Source organism: Anas platyrhynchos, chromosome 15 (genome assembly GCF_047663525.1).
Source record: "Anas platyrhynchos isolate ZD024472 breed Pekin duck chromosome 15, IASCAAS_PekinDuck_T2T, whole genome shotgun sequence".
Lineage (NCBI taxonomy): Eukaryota > Metazoa > Chordata > Aves > Anseriformes > Anatidae > Anas > Anas platyrhynchos.
The window spans coordinates 17,524,633-17,542,407 of record NC_092601.1 but is presented as its reverse complement, the minus strand read 5'-3'; the positions used below and the strand labels follow the sequence as shown (position 1 = coordinate 17,542,407).

General features: G+C 49.7%; 2 protein-coding genes across 5 annotated transcripts in view; both read left to right on the top strand.

The window, feature by feature from the left end:
• Positions 1-6,866, top strand: part of CACNA1H (calcium voltage-gated channel subunit alpha1 H) — a 220,693-nt gene extending 213,827 nt beyond the window's left edge. For all 4 annotated transcript variants that reach the window (XM_038186945.2, XM_038186946.2, XM_038186943.2 and 1 more), the window contains 3 exons: positions 717-900; positions 3,908-4,089; positions 4,571-6,866. In XM_038186945.2, coding sequence (XP_038042873.2) covers positions 717-900; positions 3,908-4,089; positions 4,571-5,740 — 1,536 coding nt within the window. In that variant the 3' untranslated portion in view covers positions 5,741-6,866. The remainder of the gene's footprint in view (positions 1-716; positions 901-3,907; positions 4,090-4,570) is intronic.
• Positions 6,867-13,431: 6,565 nt separating this feature from the next.
• Positions 13,432-16,430, top strand: B9D1 (B9 domain containing 1). Its single transcript, XM_027469260.3, has 7 exons — positions 13,432-13,728; positions 13,872-13,940; positions 14,047-14,158; positions 14,226-14,322; positions 14,800-14,862; positions 15,679-15,746; positions 15,905-16,430. Exons 1-7 carry the CDS (start codon positions 13,660-13,662, stop codon positions 16,045-16,047), a joined length of 621 nt encoding a protein of 206 aa, XP_027325061.1. The 5' UTR covers positions 13,432-13,659; the 3' UTR covers positions 16,048-16,430.
• The last annotated feature ends 1,345 nt before the right edge of the window (positions 16,431-17,775 follow it).

Here is a 17,775-nt window from a genome sequence, read left to right as displayed (position 1 = left end):
TCTGGGCACTTCCAACCAGAGCCCTGTTTGACAGAGAGGCCATACAAACACAGAAAAATCCCTTTTCTCTTCCCCAGAACAGGCTCCACACCCAGGCAGTGCCACACCACGATGTCCTCTCCTTCCCTCTGCCCCCTGTGGTGGGGCTGCCACCCGTCGGGGCCAGCGGTGCCCAACAGGCCCCATGCTGTAAGGGAGAGGCCCAGGGTCTGCAGTGGTCTTAACGTGGGTGTGTGTTTAAACGTCTGCCTCTGTGTGTGTGTGTGTGTTTGGGGGCACAATCCATGAATTTCCAGAAGCTGTTGGTACCCTAGGTCCACGTGGCCAGGGACTGTCTGATTTTGTCCGTCTGTCCCATCACCACCCAGGCTGGGCTGAAAGCATCCCAGGGAAAATCAGAACAGTGTGAGAAATGCTGGCTTTCTCCTGTGTTCGGAGGGTGGGCCCCATTTTCCTGGACCTTACTCCTTAGCTGCTGTGTCCAAGAATCAGCTTAGCGGTGGCTCATTGATGCCTCGTTTTACTCGAGCCGCAATTTGAGCTCTTTCTGCGGCTTTGGTGTTCTGTTGCAGTCACCAGGGCTGCTGATTCCCTGTAAGATGCCAAGAGGAACATCTGCCCGGGTTTTAAAACAAAAAAAAAACAGACGTGAAGGAGATCACTGTAAATTCACCGAGATGCTGAGTGACCCCTTTCCCTGTCTCCTTGCTTTGCAGGTTGGCACGGCCAGTCTGCGGCCACAGGACTCTCAAAACCTCCTGACGGTGCGCAAGATCTCCGTGTCCCGCATGCACTCCTTGCCCAACGACAGCTACATGTTCCGGCCCGTCATGCCAGCCAAAACCCCCTTCCCCCTCCACGAGGTGGAGATGGAGACGTATCCCTGCAAATCCCAGCGAGGTACCTACCACTCGTGGAGATTTCCCTTCCTCCTCGCACAGCCAGCCAAAACCCAGCACAGTAACTCCTGCCTGCACACGTGTGGTTAGATGGGGAATACGCAGCCAGCGCCGCGTGTGGGTTGAGCCAGGGCTGGTTTTGTTTGGTTTGATACCATCCCACGGGCTGCAGTGTTGTGTTTTCATCACGTCACTGCGTTTTGTCAGGAGCAAGTGGGCGGTTTGGGTGTTTGACTGGGGAGAAGTGGGGCTCCCGAGCAGTGCGAGAGGCACGGAGCACAGACGGGTAGCCAAGGAAAAGGGTATTAGCTGCACATTTCTTCTGAAATGATCGGCCCTGACATCAGGAATACAAATCAATAAAGTCAACATGAATAAAAGCTGGCGTCGGCGTTGCTTCCTGACAGAGCTCCTGTACAGCTCTTGTTTCAGGCAGTCTCCAGTCTCAGAGCACTATCGTTTTAGCACAGTACATTGAGTTCACAGATGGAGGAGTTTCTTTGGGAGCATAAAGATTAGAAAGCACTCTCCAGTGCCTCTGTAGCCTGGCCTTATAATGAATCTTGTGGAGAGACCCCGCAGCCAGGGAATCACGAGCTACACAGAGCCTTGGAGTATACATTTACCCAACTGCATCCAAATACATTTCCCCTAAAATGCCTTTCTTTCTCCTTTGTTGCGCAAATTGGTTTGAAGGGGAAATCAATAAGAAAGAAAATACCTGCCTCCCTAAAAGCACATGTGCTTCTTGAGTGGCTCCCAAGAACTTACCAGTATGGTTTCCTTTGATGCAACGCTGTTTGAAATGCAAGAACTGCTTGGGCAGAGGAGTGGTGGGTTTGCAGACCCTGGTGGGGCTGGCAAGATCTGCTCTGATTTCCTTGGGTGAAGTAACTCTCTATTTGCTTAAGCTGTCTGGATACCCGTTAATGTTCTCTGCTCAGTATTTATTATTATTTCACCTGCAAATTCTTTGCTAAGCAAAGAAAACAGAGGTTGAGTTTCATGGCTGGACTACTGGGGATGATTTTCATCTCTGTAGTGGGTGTAAATCAGGATTTATGCTATTATAAAACTGCTGTGATGTTGGCAGAGGTGGGTAGAACTGGCCAAGGATTTTTCATCTTTCCCAAATTTCTCTCCAGTAACACTCGAGTAATGGATATGACAGGTGCTTACCTTCCCTCTGAGCTGGTGGATGCATCCAAAGAGCATCACCCAGAGCTGTGCTGCTCCTGAGCTGACCAAACTCCGATTTGTGACAGTCCCATAAGTTACACACACAGATTTGCATTAGCATTTGTGCTGTCATCAACTTTTCAATGTCAGTTAAGGATGTCTGCTCTTCTCCCAACATTTTCGTGTCTACACACTAAAAATGTGAGATGACCAGGTCTTGTATTATTTTGGTCTTAGACGCAGTTTCCTGATTTGTTAGAAAAACAAGAGAAAAATATACAAATCCAGTGAGATTTGGCTCCCTTCAGGGTTCCTGACCATGCAGTTAAGAGGGTTTTTTGGTTTCCTATAGGACAGCTAGATGGAAAGTTTCCAACAGAAGGAAATTCCAGCTACGGATGGGGAGGAAAGCGTAAGGTTTTGATTTTATGACTGTGTTTGTAAAAGATTTTATGACAACATTTTTCTGCACCATAAAAAACATTTCGTAAAGCCTGGATTATCACAATGAATAGCACAGACTCAGCCTGAAACTCTGCCTGTAGGAGAGCCCAAAAACAAAAGAGGGAGAAGTGGGGCAGGTTGTGGGGTGGGAACCTCACTGCTCTGCCGCTTCCGTGGCTTTCTGGGGAAAACCTCCAAAAGAAAAATGATTAAACGCGAAGTTTTCGTTCGCCCAACAACAAATCTCTTTCTGAAATGAAACTGCAAACTGTCTGGATGGCTTTTGTCATAGGTTCAAGTTCCCTGACCTCTGGGCGAGATCTCTTGAAGTGATGGATAGCTGTGTTTTTAACATGGAGCAGCAATGTAGAAACAGACGTTGGGTTTCAAGCTAATGAGGACAATAAATCCTGCAGCCGAAAAAAAAAATTAAAAAAAAGCAAAAGATCTTTCAAACAACACAGAAATGCAGTAAAGCAGCACCACAGAGGGGCTGGGGAGGAAGGATTGCCTTTAGACTCAGCCAGGGGACTGGGAGCCTTCAGGAAGAGCGCGCTCCCTGCCTGATGCATGAGCTCAGGGACTCTCCAAGCACTTGAAGCTGCCTCTGTGCTGTGGATCAGCCAGGGGCTGCCTCGTGGATGGATATCGGGGGCAGGATTTGCGTTGTAGGAAATGGAAAAACTGCCCTGTGCGTGCCAGCAGTGTCTCCTCCTGGCGAAGTGGCTGCACAAGGCGAGGCGAGCTCCGGAGGCTCCGAGGCAGTGGCACAGCGCTGCTCTCGCCTCCCCCTGGCAAAGCAGCACAGGGCTGTGAGCCCTGAAGGTGGACTCAGGAAAAAACAGCCCAGCCACCAAATTTGCCCTCAGCCACCTTCTCCAAGTCCTTTTATAAACCCCCCTGAGGCAGTGCTGCAGGGAAAGCAGCAATGGCCAGGCTTCCAATGCAACCCTGGTCCTGCCCTTCACTTGCTGCTGTGTGGGGCTGGTGGCTGCCACCCATCCTGAGCGTCACGGCCGCTGAGAGAGAAAATTTCCATTGCCTGGAACAGAAAACAGATGCTGTGAGCATGAAGTTTGTAATGGGTGATATCCCAGGGAGGGCAGAGCCACATGCGATACAGGTGGATTGCAGAGGAGGCTTCTTTCGTCTCCTGATGAGGTGTGGCCAGGTATTTAGGGCAGGAGACAGGACAAAGGGCACCTGGTTTCTAATCCTGGCACTGCCCGAGGCTTGTGGTGAGGTTTGGGATCTCAGCTGGACTCGACAGGCTTTTTCTTTCCTCTCCAGCATTTACACTGCAGCCTGCGGGCACCAACCCAGCCTCCAAACTTCTCAGCCCCTACCCTGGCCGTGGTGGTGACTGTTCCCTCTCTGTTTCCTAGGGTCCATCACCTCCATCCGCTCCCAGCCGGTGGGAGCGTGTTCCTCCTCTCTGAGAGTCCCCACGGAGTCCCTCCAGCTGGCCGCGCGCTCTCCCAACCACGACGGCCGGCACCGCTGGAAGATCCTTCCCCCCCACGTCGTTCCTCGATCTCCTACTCTCAACAAGCTGCTGTGCAGGCAGGTAAGAGGCCAAGAGCCTGCAGAGGCAAACTCCCTTGTGGTCACCTCAGCCCTTCTCTTCTTTTCCAGTCCTCTCTTGGGTTTGTTTTTTTGGAGTTGAGAGCAGAATTCCCCTTTTTAGGACAAAATGTTTCTGATTCTGTTGCCATAAAGGTTTACTATGCTCCAGTCTCAGCAAGTGGCACACAGGGGAATGCTCTCCTGACCTGCTTTCACCTTTGTGGATGCACCAATCTAAGGCATTGCTGCAGCATGGGGGGGTCGATGGACAATTCAGTTTTGCCAGGGCTGTGAGAAGCCCAGGGGTCAGCCCTACACCGTGCCCCTTCGCATGGGCTGGCACAGCAGGGTGGAGACAGGGTGGTGAGGGAATCATTACACCCGCCAACCGTTCTGCCATGGGCCAGCTTTCACCCTAAAAGTGCCACCGGCCCAGCAGATCCCCAGGCTCTCGCCCCCACCTCTCTCTCCTCCCCTTCCAGGAGGCCGTTCGGACGGACTCCGTGGACGTGCAGACGCCGGATCCCAAGGACAGCCTGCAAGCGGAGCCGGGAGAGACCCTACCATCAGCGAAGCAGCCCCAGAGCACCTTCACCCCCAGCCCTCTCCACCCCACGGCCTCCTCCCTGCCGGCCACCCCTCCGTGTTCTCCTCCATCCTCCCCACATCGGCACCCCGGCACGCTGGCTCGGAAGCACGGCTGCGGCCAGCGTGGGGTCCCCAGCCGGCCGGGCAGCCCCTCTGACAGCCCCCCCAGCCCCGAGGGCTGCCTCGTGGAGCCCTCCGACCTGGCCGACGAGGAGGTTCGCCACATCAACAGCTCAGCCAAAGACTGGGGGGAGCACTCGGAGGCCGGGAGCCGCTCGACTTCGCCGTTCATCTCCCCGGCCCCGTCGCCGGTGCCCCTCAAGAATTGCAGCACAAGCAGCCTCTCCGGGGGAGGCGGCAAGGAGAAGGACTTGAAGAAGTTTTACAGCATCGACACAAAGGGCTTCCTCAACAAGCCCAGCTGGGCAGACGACCAAAGGCGGCACTCCATCGAGATCTGCCCCTCCGTCAGCGACGGAGACTGTAGCTTTGAGGACCCTGCCGAGGAGAAGCAGAGGTCCCCTGCCCACATCCAGCCGGAGTCCGAGTACATCCACGGAGCCCGGAGGAAGAAGAAGATGAGCCCGCCCTGCATTTCTATAGATCCTCCCATGGAGGACGACGGCGGGGCGGCCTCGCGCACCAAACCCTCCGAGAACAGCATGCTGCGCCGAAGGACCCCATCCTGCGAGTTCCCGGCTTACAGAGAGTCCCTGGAGCTCGCGGAGAGCCAGCCCGGGGGGGAAGCGGCCTCCAAAACGGAGCGCCGGGGCCAGCCCCCGTGCCGCGGGGAGCACCTGGCCATCCCCAACTTCTCCTTCGAGCAGTCGGACGGCAGCTCCTTGAGCAGCCTCTCGGATCTCCTGGACAGCGGGCAATCCACGCCGGATTCCCGGCCGGACCCCGCGGCCCCCGAACTGAAAAAAGCGGAGCACTTAAAAACTCAGTGGGGCAGCGCTGAGAAAAGCAAAGAGCTCCTCGGCCCCGCCAAGAGCCCCCTCCGCAAGCAGGACTTGGGGCCCGTGACTGTCGCAACAGAAGAAGACATCGACGAGCCAGTATAGCTTTCTGGGAGGGGGGAATGGGGGGGGTCTCAAGGGCTTGACACCAATGTGGGTTTTGAAACCGAAGGGACTGAGCGGCGGCGGGTGCGCGGCCGCTCTTCTCTCGTTTTTTTTTTTTTTTTTTCTCCTTTCTCGCAGTCACTTGTTCTTAAGCGCTGTGGAGGTTTGCAAAAAAAACAAAACAAAAAAAAAAACGTTAAAAAAAAATTAAAAAGAAACCAAACAAACGGCTGGACGAAACGGTGACGGGTGTTTCGGGGCAGGGGGAGCAGCTTTGCGAGGGGTTTGGGGGGTTTCTTTTCTAAAGGGGAGGTGGAGCTGGCCGGGGGGTGGCTTCGGTCCCCCCGCCGCCCTCCGTGGCCTCGATCACATTGATTCGGGTGCGAGGTGGTGGCGGTTGGGGGATTCTCTTTGGGTTTTGTTGTTTTGTCGTTGTTTTTTTTTTTTTTTTTAAAAAAAAAAGACGCTCAACTTTTAAAAAGGCACCTTTTGGAGATGTCACATTACGTGGGAGTGCCCAGGAGATGGGAGCTGTACATTGTCTGTATATCAGCAGTTATATAAATAGAAATAATGTATTTGTGAGATACAAAACAAGGAAAAAGACAAAAAAAAATATATACCCACGAAAAGTCTCTCTTCATAATGCACATATTTTTATAGAGAAACGATACTGTTTTTTGCATTACATGTGACTCCGCAACTGGGTGGTGTTTCCTTGGGTTTTATGTGGATCTAATTATTACGGCCATGCGTTTTCCAAATGTTTCTCCTCTTTCTTTGCTCTCCTTTTTTTCCCCTCTCCCCTCCCTCTCTTCCTCCACCATCATCCTAGCAGCTTCTTTTCACAGCTGATGCTTTAGCCGTCTCTCTCATTTTTCTTTTGTACTTTAGAGGTTGTCCTAACTACAGAAAAAAAAAAAAAACAAATCACTACTGAATTGTAGCCAGTGCAATAATAAGTTATTCATTCTTCTTGTCTGTACAATTGTCCTTTGCTTTTTTTTTTTTTTTTTCCTTTTTTAATGGATATTCAGGTTAAATGTCGCAATAATCTGAACTAACGTGCACAAACAAGGTTTCTTGCATTACAAAAAAAAAAAAAGACTAAAAAAAAAAAGAAAAAGTTAAATTTACAGAGAGATAGAAAATCAAATAAATAGTAAGTTATTTAAGAAATGTATTTTGTTTACTGCAGTTCAGAGTAAATTATTGATACAGTCTGTAAAGGTATAAAGAGCTGTCTTAGGTGATGTTCTTTGTGAGCATTTAAGCTAATGATTTGTTCTCGTCGCAGAATGCCTCTGAGAGCTCGGTGATAGCCGAAACCTCCCCTTTGCACTCTTTCTGTTCGTCTTCCTCCGCACACCCGCACCCACGTGGACGCGCTGCCCTCCAAAGGCCCCTCTGCTGCCGTCGCAGACCCAGAAGCCTCTCGAGGCATTCGAGGCACCTGTCAACACCACTTTAATTATTTTCTTTTTCAGTTTTGGGGTTGATTTTTCGTTTTTAGCCTCCGTTCCCTGCCCCTTCCCCGCTCTTCATCCAGGCCCTCCCCGCGGGACAGCTTCACCACGGAAAGCCGACGTCAACCCGAGCGCCGGGCAACAGCAGCAAAAAAGACACGCAGGAAAAAAAAAAAAAATTAAAAAACAACCGTTTTTGTTTGGTTCGTTCCATGCCGCCTCATATTTATGCATTCACATATATCTTCTGTTATTTATGCATCCATTACTCAAAAGGAAATGTATCTTGTTTCACATGTATTAAACTGTATAAACTGGAAGCGTGGCCTGACTTTGTGCCGCGGCACGGGGACGCCGCTGCCACAGCCCCGGCTCCAGATGTCCCCTGCCCTTGGGGGGCTCGGGGACGCTGCGTGTTTGGCCCCCGAGGTGCTGCCCGCTGAGTCCTTGCCCCAGAGCCTCTCTGTGTCGAGTGGCTTGGTGCCAGCTGCCTCCGAGCACCTGCACCGCCACAATTAAGTCATTTAGGATTATTGTAATTATTCCGCCTCGGTGGGATAGTGGGGAATTCCTGAAAAACACCATAAAGGTAATTATTGCTGCGGTTGTTACTGAGCTTTGCTGGGAAGGCAGCGTCCAAAGGGGCTCTGAGCCATGGGCCAGTGTCAGGCATCCATAGGAGAGGGCTGAATATTCAGGGTATCAGGATCCCAGAACCAAAGCCTTAATTTTGAAGCAGGAAGCAGAGCTTGGAGCACATGAAGTGAGCCTCCAGGAGGCCAAACAGCAGCCCAGGGGTTACTTGGTTTTATGTTAGCAAAGATGTGAAGGGAATAAAAAGAAGCTGTGCAGGTGACTGCCTCTGCCCGCCACCCGGCCAGGAGTAGGATCAGGATGGGACACGACGGGTGTCTCATGCTCCACTGCAGCCAGAAACCCAGCACAGCTGCAGCTGGAGAAACAGGACAAAGCGATGGAAATCACCCAAAATACGCAGTGAGTGCTGGGGGTCAGGGTTGTGTTATGAACCTGCTCCTTTATAAAGCAGCAAGTTGTTAAAACCCACACCTTACATGGAGGAGAGCTGGGTTTTAGGCCCCCAACCTGGCCATCAACAACGGCGTGGAGAAACAGCCAAACTTTGTTAAGCCGTGTTCATTTTCCTGCTGATTGAGCCCTTATCGTGCTAAGCAATTTCCACCAGGCTGCCTGCAAGGGTGGCATCGCTCGAGGTTGGAAGTGGAAAGCACCAGACAAACGCAAATCATTTCACCAGATTTATTTCTGTTTTGCACTTTAAATGATTCATTCACATGCATTTCTCAGCCCAACGCTGCCCCAGCTCTCCCCAGTTTAGCAGAGCCTGCAGGAACATCAGCCTGGCCTTGTGCAGGCAGCCCTGGAGAGCAGGGATAAAGGAGGATTGCCAGCAGCGTGTGGAGGAAGGGGCAGAGAAAACCACCTCAAAGCATCTTCAGCTGGTCTCTGCTTCAAGGTCGAATCGCAGATGGCATCAATGTGAAATTGTCTTTGTTAGGCTGGGGAGAAAAAAAAAAATCTTAAAAAAAAAAAAAGTCTCTAATCTGAATCCATCCTCAGCGCAATTAGATACAACCTTTAATCTGCCAATGTTGTGAGATCATACAGGTGGCATGAATACTAATAAGGACTGATATTTGTACAAGCTTTCTTAGGTTGAATAATTAAATTGACTTTATCCATTAAACATTCCCAATTAAGCATTGAATACATGGCTGTTTTAATGTCTGGGGCCATCGCCTCTTCCTTACGGGGCCTTAATTAGAAATTTTACTGCCTCCCACCAGCACCTCAGCCATCAGCAGTGGGGGCCGAGGGGCTGAAATCTCCAAACGTTCTTTTTTTTCCAAGCAGCTCAGCGTGGCTATCTGCTGCAATCCCACTCAGGCCCTGTGATAACTCAAGCTTGCACCGGGTGGGTGCTCAGTCCTCTTACAAAATGGTGTTAACAGAAGCAGCCCCCCCGTGATGATTTTTTTTTTCCAACCTTTTTTTTTTTGTGTGTGCAGCCCCAGTGTGGGCTCCCTGCGGTGGCTGCAGGACATGCGGTGGCATAACCACTCCCCTGGTTGATATCTCAGCTCACAGAGATGTCAGCAGGGGGATTTCAGCCCTGGTTTGGGTCCGTGGCCCCGCTGGGCTGAGCCGGGGCTGTGCCTTGTGCCAGGACCCCTCGACTTGCCCTCATGCACTTGCCAGCCAGGGGTTGGGTTTTCCAGCTGTGGCCATTGGATTAGTCAGGGAAAACATCTGTTTGCAGGGAAAAGCGCCAGCAACCCTCATTATCTAACACCGCAGGAAAGAAACCAGATTAATTATTAAACTATTTGATTAAAAAAGAAAAAATAAAAAAAGAGCAACTTATGTTTCTTGCTTCAGCTTTGCCCGCTCAGAGGCACAAGCTGCCAAAGGTCTGGAGTGATTTTGCCCATGTTTGCTGCAGATGCCCTAGCAGAGGCTCTCCCACTTGAGCCTGTCTTCCCCCAAAATACAGCCATGGTGGCTGACAAGCAGGAGGACTTCGTGTCTGGCAAAGGCAGGAGCTCGCCTTCCCTCCCCTTCTACCCACAGAGCCTCCAGTTCCTCGTGCCCTTCCCAAACCTGATGGCCCTGCTGTGACGCAGCTCCTCCAGCCCTCCTCGCCCTCTCCCCCTTCCTGCCTGCATGTTAATTTATTCCGACTGGCTCAGATCAAGGCACTAATTAATTTTCCTCATTAACCAAAAAAAAAAATAAAAAATCTAACAAATGGTAACAAGTTCTAAAACAAATTAATTTTTCATAGAAGACCAGACATCTCACAGCCCACTGGCAACAGCACCTTGTGCACGCAGTGATGCTCTGCAACTGGCCTCAGGGCTGGATCCCAACCTGATAAATCACCCAGTGTAAGGGTGGGGGCAGAACACTGGGTACTGACACCTCTGCTTTGTCTTTTTGCTGTGCTCTTTTATTCCAGGGGGATTAGGCCAAATTGTGCTTGGGCTGAGGATGGTGCAAGTCTCCTTGCAGTCACACATGGCCTAGGTTTTCAGAGTGTGTCCCCCCCTGTCCCTGCAAAGCCACTGCTCTGCAGTGCCTGGGATGCTGGGGACCCTCCTGGGGCAACTGCAGCCCCTCGAGCTGGTTTCCTGGCTGGCTCACAGCAAGTCAGCACGTAACAGAACAGTTCACCCCACCAGTCGCCGCCCAATTACTTTCCCACCAAACTAAATCTCTGGGTAAATACATTCAGCAAGAATTACAGCAAGAATATCGCTGTCTGGGCTCAGGCTTTCCCGTGTACTTCCACGTTCTTTGATTTGAACAGCGGGTGGGAAGAGCGCTACGAAGAGAAGAAAAAGGCTGCTAAGACAAAGGGCAGGGAAGCTCTCTGTAGCCTCCTCGCAGAGATAAAATGCAGGCAGGGATGAGTCAGACTGGCAACTTTGTGCAAACACTCTAAAAATAAAGCTGGTTTATTGCAGATTAATGACACCATAAAATGTATTTCACTGGCCATTTAGCAGGTGTTGATCGTAAATATTTGGGATTAAAAATAAACTTTTCTGCCGTGCCACTGTATTGTCGTTCCTCTCTCACCCACCCTCCCTGAGTGCCTTTTGGAAGCGATGAATCAGTCTCGGGGTTGGTTTAATCATACTTGAAAATGTAATGGTGACAAAGAACCTGCTTTCTGGGCACCAGCCTCCAGCACAGATTTTAAAGCACTCTCTCACCTGGGTAGCAGCAAGCAGCAGCACCTGGGCCTGCCGCTCGCACCAAGGGCTCCATCTCACTATTGCAATTATGCAGTTCTGCAAAGGAGCCCTTCTCCTGTTCTTCTCACAAAAAGCAGGCTCCCCCGGGGAGCAACTTTGTGTCTGGCAGAGGCGAAGGACTGCACAGGCTCCTTTTGCCTTAGAAATTCCTTTTTCTCACTGTAATCTCGCCCCGTGCAACCCCATTTTCTCTTAGCCAGCCTCTTTCTTCCGCCGCACTCCCACAAGGATGCTCTTTGCCACAGGTGAGCCCATCCACCTACGCGCACTGAGCGCTGGATCACAAGTGGCAGCAACTCCCAAAGCCCTTTCCTGGAAGCTGGGAGCCTAAAAAAATGTCCTCTACATGAGCCTGGGAGAGTTGGCACAGATTTTTCTAAGCCTTGGCTCTTCCTGGAAGTGAAAAAAATTGCAATTCCCTTAGCTGTTTAATGCCTTGTGCACAGAGGTCAGTGCTTGCTAGAGCAGGAGATGTTCTTTCAGAGATGGGACCTGCCCTGCACACGATGGCAAGCCAGCGAGCAGCAGGCGAGCACCTTCCTTCCTTGGGCACCCCAAATGCCCCGGGGAGGTTCCCAGAAAGTGCCTCACGCAGGGAACACCAAACAACAGGACCGGGACAGGGCTGGAAGAAGAAACTAATATTTTACTTGGCCAAGAGAGATGCCGACATCGTTAAATAACACCCACAGAATAGCCCTGATCTGTGAGTTTTCATTACGCTTGAAAATTGAAATCTCTGATGGACCGTTAATTAAGTTTTCTTTGCTTCGTTGCTTGGGATTTCATTCTAATCATAAAGAGCAAAAATGCAGCTAATTAGAACAAGATTGGCATGTAAGGGGGCGGGGGGGAGAAAGGTCTCCTTACAACTGGAAGGGGACAGAGGCCTTCCACAGGCAGGTACGGATGACTCATTGCTGCAGAATAACCCCGCTGCCTTTTCTCTGTCACGGGGAAAAATCTCTTGGTGCTGGTATTAACTCCTCCAGTATATCACTTGCCAGGCATGAAGAAAAAAACACTTAAATTGGCTCTTAGCTAGGTCTGAGTTAGCTGGTAGCCAAGGAAATGGAAAAAAAAAAAAAAAAAAAAAAAAAAAAGTGTTAATTAAATGGCCTTGCTAGCTGCAAAGGGCAGTTGTTTGAGAGCTGCTTTATTTTTCCCTTGGATAATTTTCAGTTGAAATAAGTGATTTGCTCTGAAGCATTTCTGAGGGGCAGGGGAGAAAGGATAAAATATCAGTCGTTCCCTCCCATCCCAGGAGCCTTTCTCCCATTCCCCTGTTGGCCAAGTTTTGTCTGCTGAATGTTTAAAAAAGAAAAAAAGTAAACTCAAAGAAAACTTGACAAATCTAATTGAAATAAAGATTGGCAGAGAATATATCCACAGGAACATTAAAGGCATTTTTCAGGCACAGACAGTAGTGATTTAGTAGTTTATTCTCAGTCCAGCCCAAACACACAGAGCACCCATCACAAGGCAAGAGGCAGTATCTCAGGATGCTCCTTTACCCTCAGGAAAAACACCCGAAACAAAGAGTCCACAGTGTGGCACTGCAGAGAGCCAGAACAGCAACACGAGCCTCCGCAGGGTGGCTGCCAAAAGGGAGGCAAAATGGAGCTGGTGGGGACCGAGGCTGCCTCCGACTCCTTGCAAGGGAAAACCAAACAGTTGGTGGCCAGAGCTTCGTCTGTTCCTCACGTCCTTCCCCAGAGCCCAGTGCTGACTGAATGCCCCAGGACAGCTCGGGCAGGGCAGCAGGGGCTGAGATGGGGAATGACGTTGAGGGGTGAGCGGCTGTGGCGGTGGCAAAGCTTCCCGGCACCATCACCTCATGGCCTCTGCAGGGAGGCAGCACGGCCAGCGTCAGCAGCTTCAGCTCTGAAAAGACACACAGAATTCACTCCCCTTTTAATTAGAGCAGGCTAATCAGACGAGCACAATCCCATTTCCTCGCCTTCCCACGGGACGTGCAGTCACATCCAGGTATCAGCACTTAGCGGGACGCAGCTTGCTCCCGCCAGGCCAGGGGAACAAATACATCGTTACACGACGCTAATTACAAAGCCTTAAAACTCGACGCCTCGTGGCCTGTAACAGGCCTCGTGTAGCCATGGCTGTGACCCCATGGGGACACCAGAGCTGCCGGGTGCCCCCGTCCCTGCCGATCCCAAATGTTCCCCCATGGGCACCCCAGGCCCGGGGCTCCCTGCGGGCGCAGCCATCGCAGCCCGGCCGGCAGCAGCATCTAGTGGCCATTTCCTCGGTGTGTGCTGCTCCCTCCCACGGGCTGGGAATGCCTTATAAAGAGCTCAGCAGGAGTGATTTATGGAAACGTGGTAAAACAAAAATGTATAAAATTCACAACACAACGCGGCTTAAGGATTAAGGGGGAGATGGGCAGCGGAAGGCAGGTTCCTGTAGGACTCAGCCCCAGCCCCTCAGCCCAGTGACCGTGGGGGTGACGAGAACGCGCTGTGCTGAACGAGGGGAGCGGCACTGCCGGCGTTTTGGGGCGATTCCCTTGCTTTTTGGTAACCCTGGGCACCCCCGCGAAGCGCCTCCCGCTGCGGCTTTTTGTCCCCCGCGCCGCTCCGTCCGTCTCCATGGCAACGGCCGGGGCGCGGGGCCTAGCGGCGAGGCGGGCGCCATGACGGCCGGTGGCGGCGCCCCCAGCGTCTTCTTGGTGGCCGTTAACGGCCAGATCGAGAGCGGGGAGGTGAGGGGGGACCCGCGGCGAGGGGCGGCCCGGACCCGGCTTCAACCCCGGCCCGGCCTCGGCTCCAGCCCCGGCAGCGCGGCCTCGCCCCGGCCTTCGGTCCCCGTGGGCCCGTCCCGCTGACGCCGCCCGTCTCCCCGCAGTTCCCCGGGTTTGATGATCTCTACTGCAAGTACTGCTTCGTCTACGGCCAGGACTGGGTTCCCACCGCTGTAAGGGTTCCGTGCCTGCCCCTGAAGCGCTGCCCGGGCAGCCGAGCGTGTGTGGCAGCTGTAGGGCATGGCCCCGCTTATGTGGTTTTCTCCCCCCCCCCCACAGGGCCTGGAGGAGGGCATCTCGCAGATCACCTCCAAGAGCCACGTCTCACCCACCACGCTCGTCTGGAACTTCCCCATCGAAATTACCTTCAAGAGCACCAACCCGTCCGGCTGTGAGTGCCTGGGGAGGGGGGGACGCTCAACACCGAGGTGCCTCCTTCACCCCCGCTTCTTTGGCAGGGCCGCAGATTGTCATGAGTGTCTACGGACCTGATTTTTTTGGAAACGACGTGGTGAGAGGTTACGGAGCTGTTCACGTGCCCTTCACACCTGGAAGGTGAGCAGACAGCCCTGCCATCTTTCAGGGCTAAAAGACAGATTAATTTCCAAGTTGCAATGTTATCGCAGGGACAAAACTGTCCCTATATCTGCTTATCATGACTTGGCCGTTTGGTACAAAGGATGTGGATTTTCTAGCAGCAGTCCCTGGTTGTTATTATTATTGGCAATCCTGTAAGCTACTCCTTAAAGTTAGAACTGGCACAAAGACCACCCAAGTATGAAGTGCAGTATGTTAGCTCTCATCACTCTCTCCCCATCTCTCTCAGCACACGCTAAGCTTTCATTCCTGCCGCTTGAAATTATGCTCTTCCTATGCAAGCAAACACTTTCTTTGTGCAAGGGAAAGTATTGTTTTACTTTGAGGTGTTCAGTGGTCTGACGTGTCTGAAATTCCGCTGCCTGCACAAATATAAGACTTGCCAGCGCTGTTTGCTTCATTTCTGAAGGTCTGTACCTCTCATGTTTGTTTTAGGCATAAGAGAACCGTTGCTATGTTTGTTCCAGAGTCCACATCTAGGCTGCAAAAGTTTACAAGGTAATGATTAAAGGCTTCTTATTTTGAAAGTTCTTGCTCTTACTTGCAAATGTCCATCCAGCTACTCACTGATGCGTATCTGTGTACACTTTCTATCATAACCAGGTGGTTTTGAAGGTAAAGACACATTTTCAGGTGTCTGGGTTTTTTGAAGAGCTTTCTCAGAACGTGTTAACTCTCTGCTTGCCGTAATGCTTTGTCTTTTTGTCATCTTCATGTTTGAAAAAGAACAAATTTTAACGGCAGACCTGAATTCTTGTACTGAGGGGCTGCTGACCTGTGAGCTGATTATCAGGCTGTGGATTGCACATAACAACTAAACCTGGTTTGGGTCAGAGCTGGTGTGGGAATCTGTGCCCCACAGACAGGATTCAGCTGATGTCCATCTCTTCGCTTATGATATCCTTCTCATAGAATCTCCATGCTAGTTTATCTACCTTTGTATTAAGTGCATTTCTGATGTACTTGAAGTATCCAAGCCTCTCTGTTACTTTGGGTAATCAGGCCTTGAATCAGACTGGTCTTGAAACTGCTTTGCTCTAGAGAGAGTTTGTCTAGCTCAGATATAGCTTGGATGTAATATAACGTGTATGAAATTTATTTATTTGTTTTTCTCCCTCAGAGAGAGGAAAACTTATCTTTGATCAAAGGAGAACAGCAATAAAGAAAGTGAATGAGTGTCCAAAACTCTGTGCTGTGAACAAAAGCTGGGAGACTTATTACCCCTCTTTAAAAAAAATCGTATATAATAAATTGTGTCAAATCTAAATGCAACCATGTGTATCCAGTTATTTATTTTCTATTTTCTTTTTCAAGTTGGTTCACAGGGAGACGTCCAGAATTTACTGACCCCAAAGTGGTAGCACAGGGAGAAGGAAGAGAAGGTAAGGCCCCAAAACCTCCCTTGCATGGCAGCAGACCGTGACTTGGCCACCCATTTCTCCTGTTGGCAACAAGGCAGTCCTAACCAGGTATGTGAGGAGTTCAACAGTGACTCAAAATCCTCTCTTAACCAGTGTTATTCCTGTCTTCTTTCTTCTAGTAACGAGGGTGCGATCTCAAGGCTTCGTGACCATTTCCTTCAACGTAGTGACCAAAGATATAAAGAAGCTGGGCTATGATGTGAGCCCAACTGACATGCAGACCCCCTGCGTGCCTATTACAGAGGGGATTCATAAGTATTGAACTCAGAAGTGAGACTTGCAAAGGCTCACATAGAAGTTAAATGTTTTACGGGCTTTTACTGTTTGTTTCTTCAAACGGAGAACGAGCATCTGACTGAACTAAGAAAATTTCATGTGAAACCTTTATTGAAAAAGAAACTCAAGCCCCTGGGGCTTTGGAGTAATTTTCTAGAGTATAATTATTTCAGTAAGTACACAGCTTAAAAATTGTAAATTTATATCATCAGTTCTATTTTGCATTTTTATGTCTAATATTGGACTTCTCAAGAGAAGACCTACAAAAAGTTTTTATAACAGCTTCTTTTTTTATATGTTATATACTTCAACTTATAGTTGTAATAGTTCTCCTTTGTTTAAAACATTAGTAAAAAAAAAAAAAAAGAACTGGATTTGTACTGATGTTTTTGTGATAGAAATGGGAAATTGAAATTATTGCACCTTCCGAAAAGGAGAGATTAGAAACACACACACCCTTCTCTGTGCTACCAGCTTCACTCTGCAAAATCACAGCAGGTATCTGTTACTGTCCCCCATGGTCCTCTAGAGTTTGTGCAACTAAATAAAATAGTTCATGCACTGTAGAAACAAACCCTTCCCCATTTTTAAGTGAAGCAACCGAGGCTTTTGCATTTAAGAACAAGATGGTGACTCTGTGTAGATTTTCTTTCTGCATCCAGCTTGAGGAGAAAGAAAAAGGACAGCAGTTTATTTTACAGGAGTTCAAGAGACCATAGTGTTAGGTATATGCGTGCTGTGTGCTTTTAACTTCTGATAGAACAACTTGACTTTTAAATGCAGCTGTTGACTAAAAAAAAAAAAGCCTTAGAGAAGGAGCTGAAATGAAAGTACACAGAGTCTCGGTAAACCAACTGTGTATACTGTAGTTAGCTTCAAGTCATATTAGTTATCAGAGCTGTACACAAGTCAGGAGCAGCAGTAACGACCTCATCTCTTCCCTTAAGTAGGTCACTCCAGCCCAGCAGAGCCTGATGGTTGATGCTTTGGGTAGCCAAGGTTTTAACCTGCAACAATTTTAGCAGGCTTCTGCCAATATAATCAGATCATGTGTGGTAGTACGGGTTCAAAGAAGAGAGAGTATCGTGCAAGGAAAATGGTTGTTTACGGAGATAATGTACCGTGGCTTTCCTTAGCTGGTTTTCTTATCAGAAGAAAGGCATTAAAAAAGCAACATATTGATGTTCATGTCAGCTATAATTAGGTTTTCCCATTGCATAACCTCAGAGAATGACCGAAACAATGTTGTTTGTTATTAGTGTGACACAAGCTCTGAAGCTAATTTGCTATTCTCAGATGTCTTCAGCATGATGACCCAAAGCTGGCCCCCAGTCTAAACATCTTTTCTGCTGTCTTATCATGGCCTTTCACTAAATACCCCCCTAAGTTAACATTAGTGCTCTTCTTTTAGGATGAATAAACCCAATTGTCTAAATATTTTTGTTTTTGTCTTTCTGCTGCCCAGGGTTTTTATTTGTTTGTGCCAGCATGGTTGTTTCTAAGTCCTGAATCATCCAAGATAGGCTGTTCTTACAGGTACAAAAGAACAAAGCGTACACTACCGTGAAATAACTAGTTGCTTAGTCATTTTCATATTTAAATTTGGGCATGTAATCTCATGTGTTTTGACTGCAAATACCAAGAGAGAACTGTGAGACAGACTTAACATGATACCACCCTGCAAGTAAACTACCAAGACCTTGAAACTATAAAA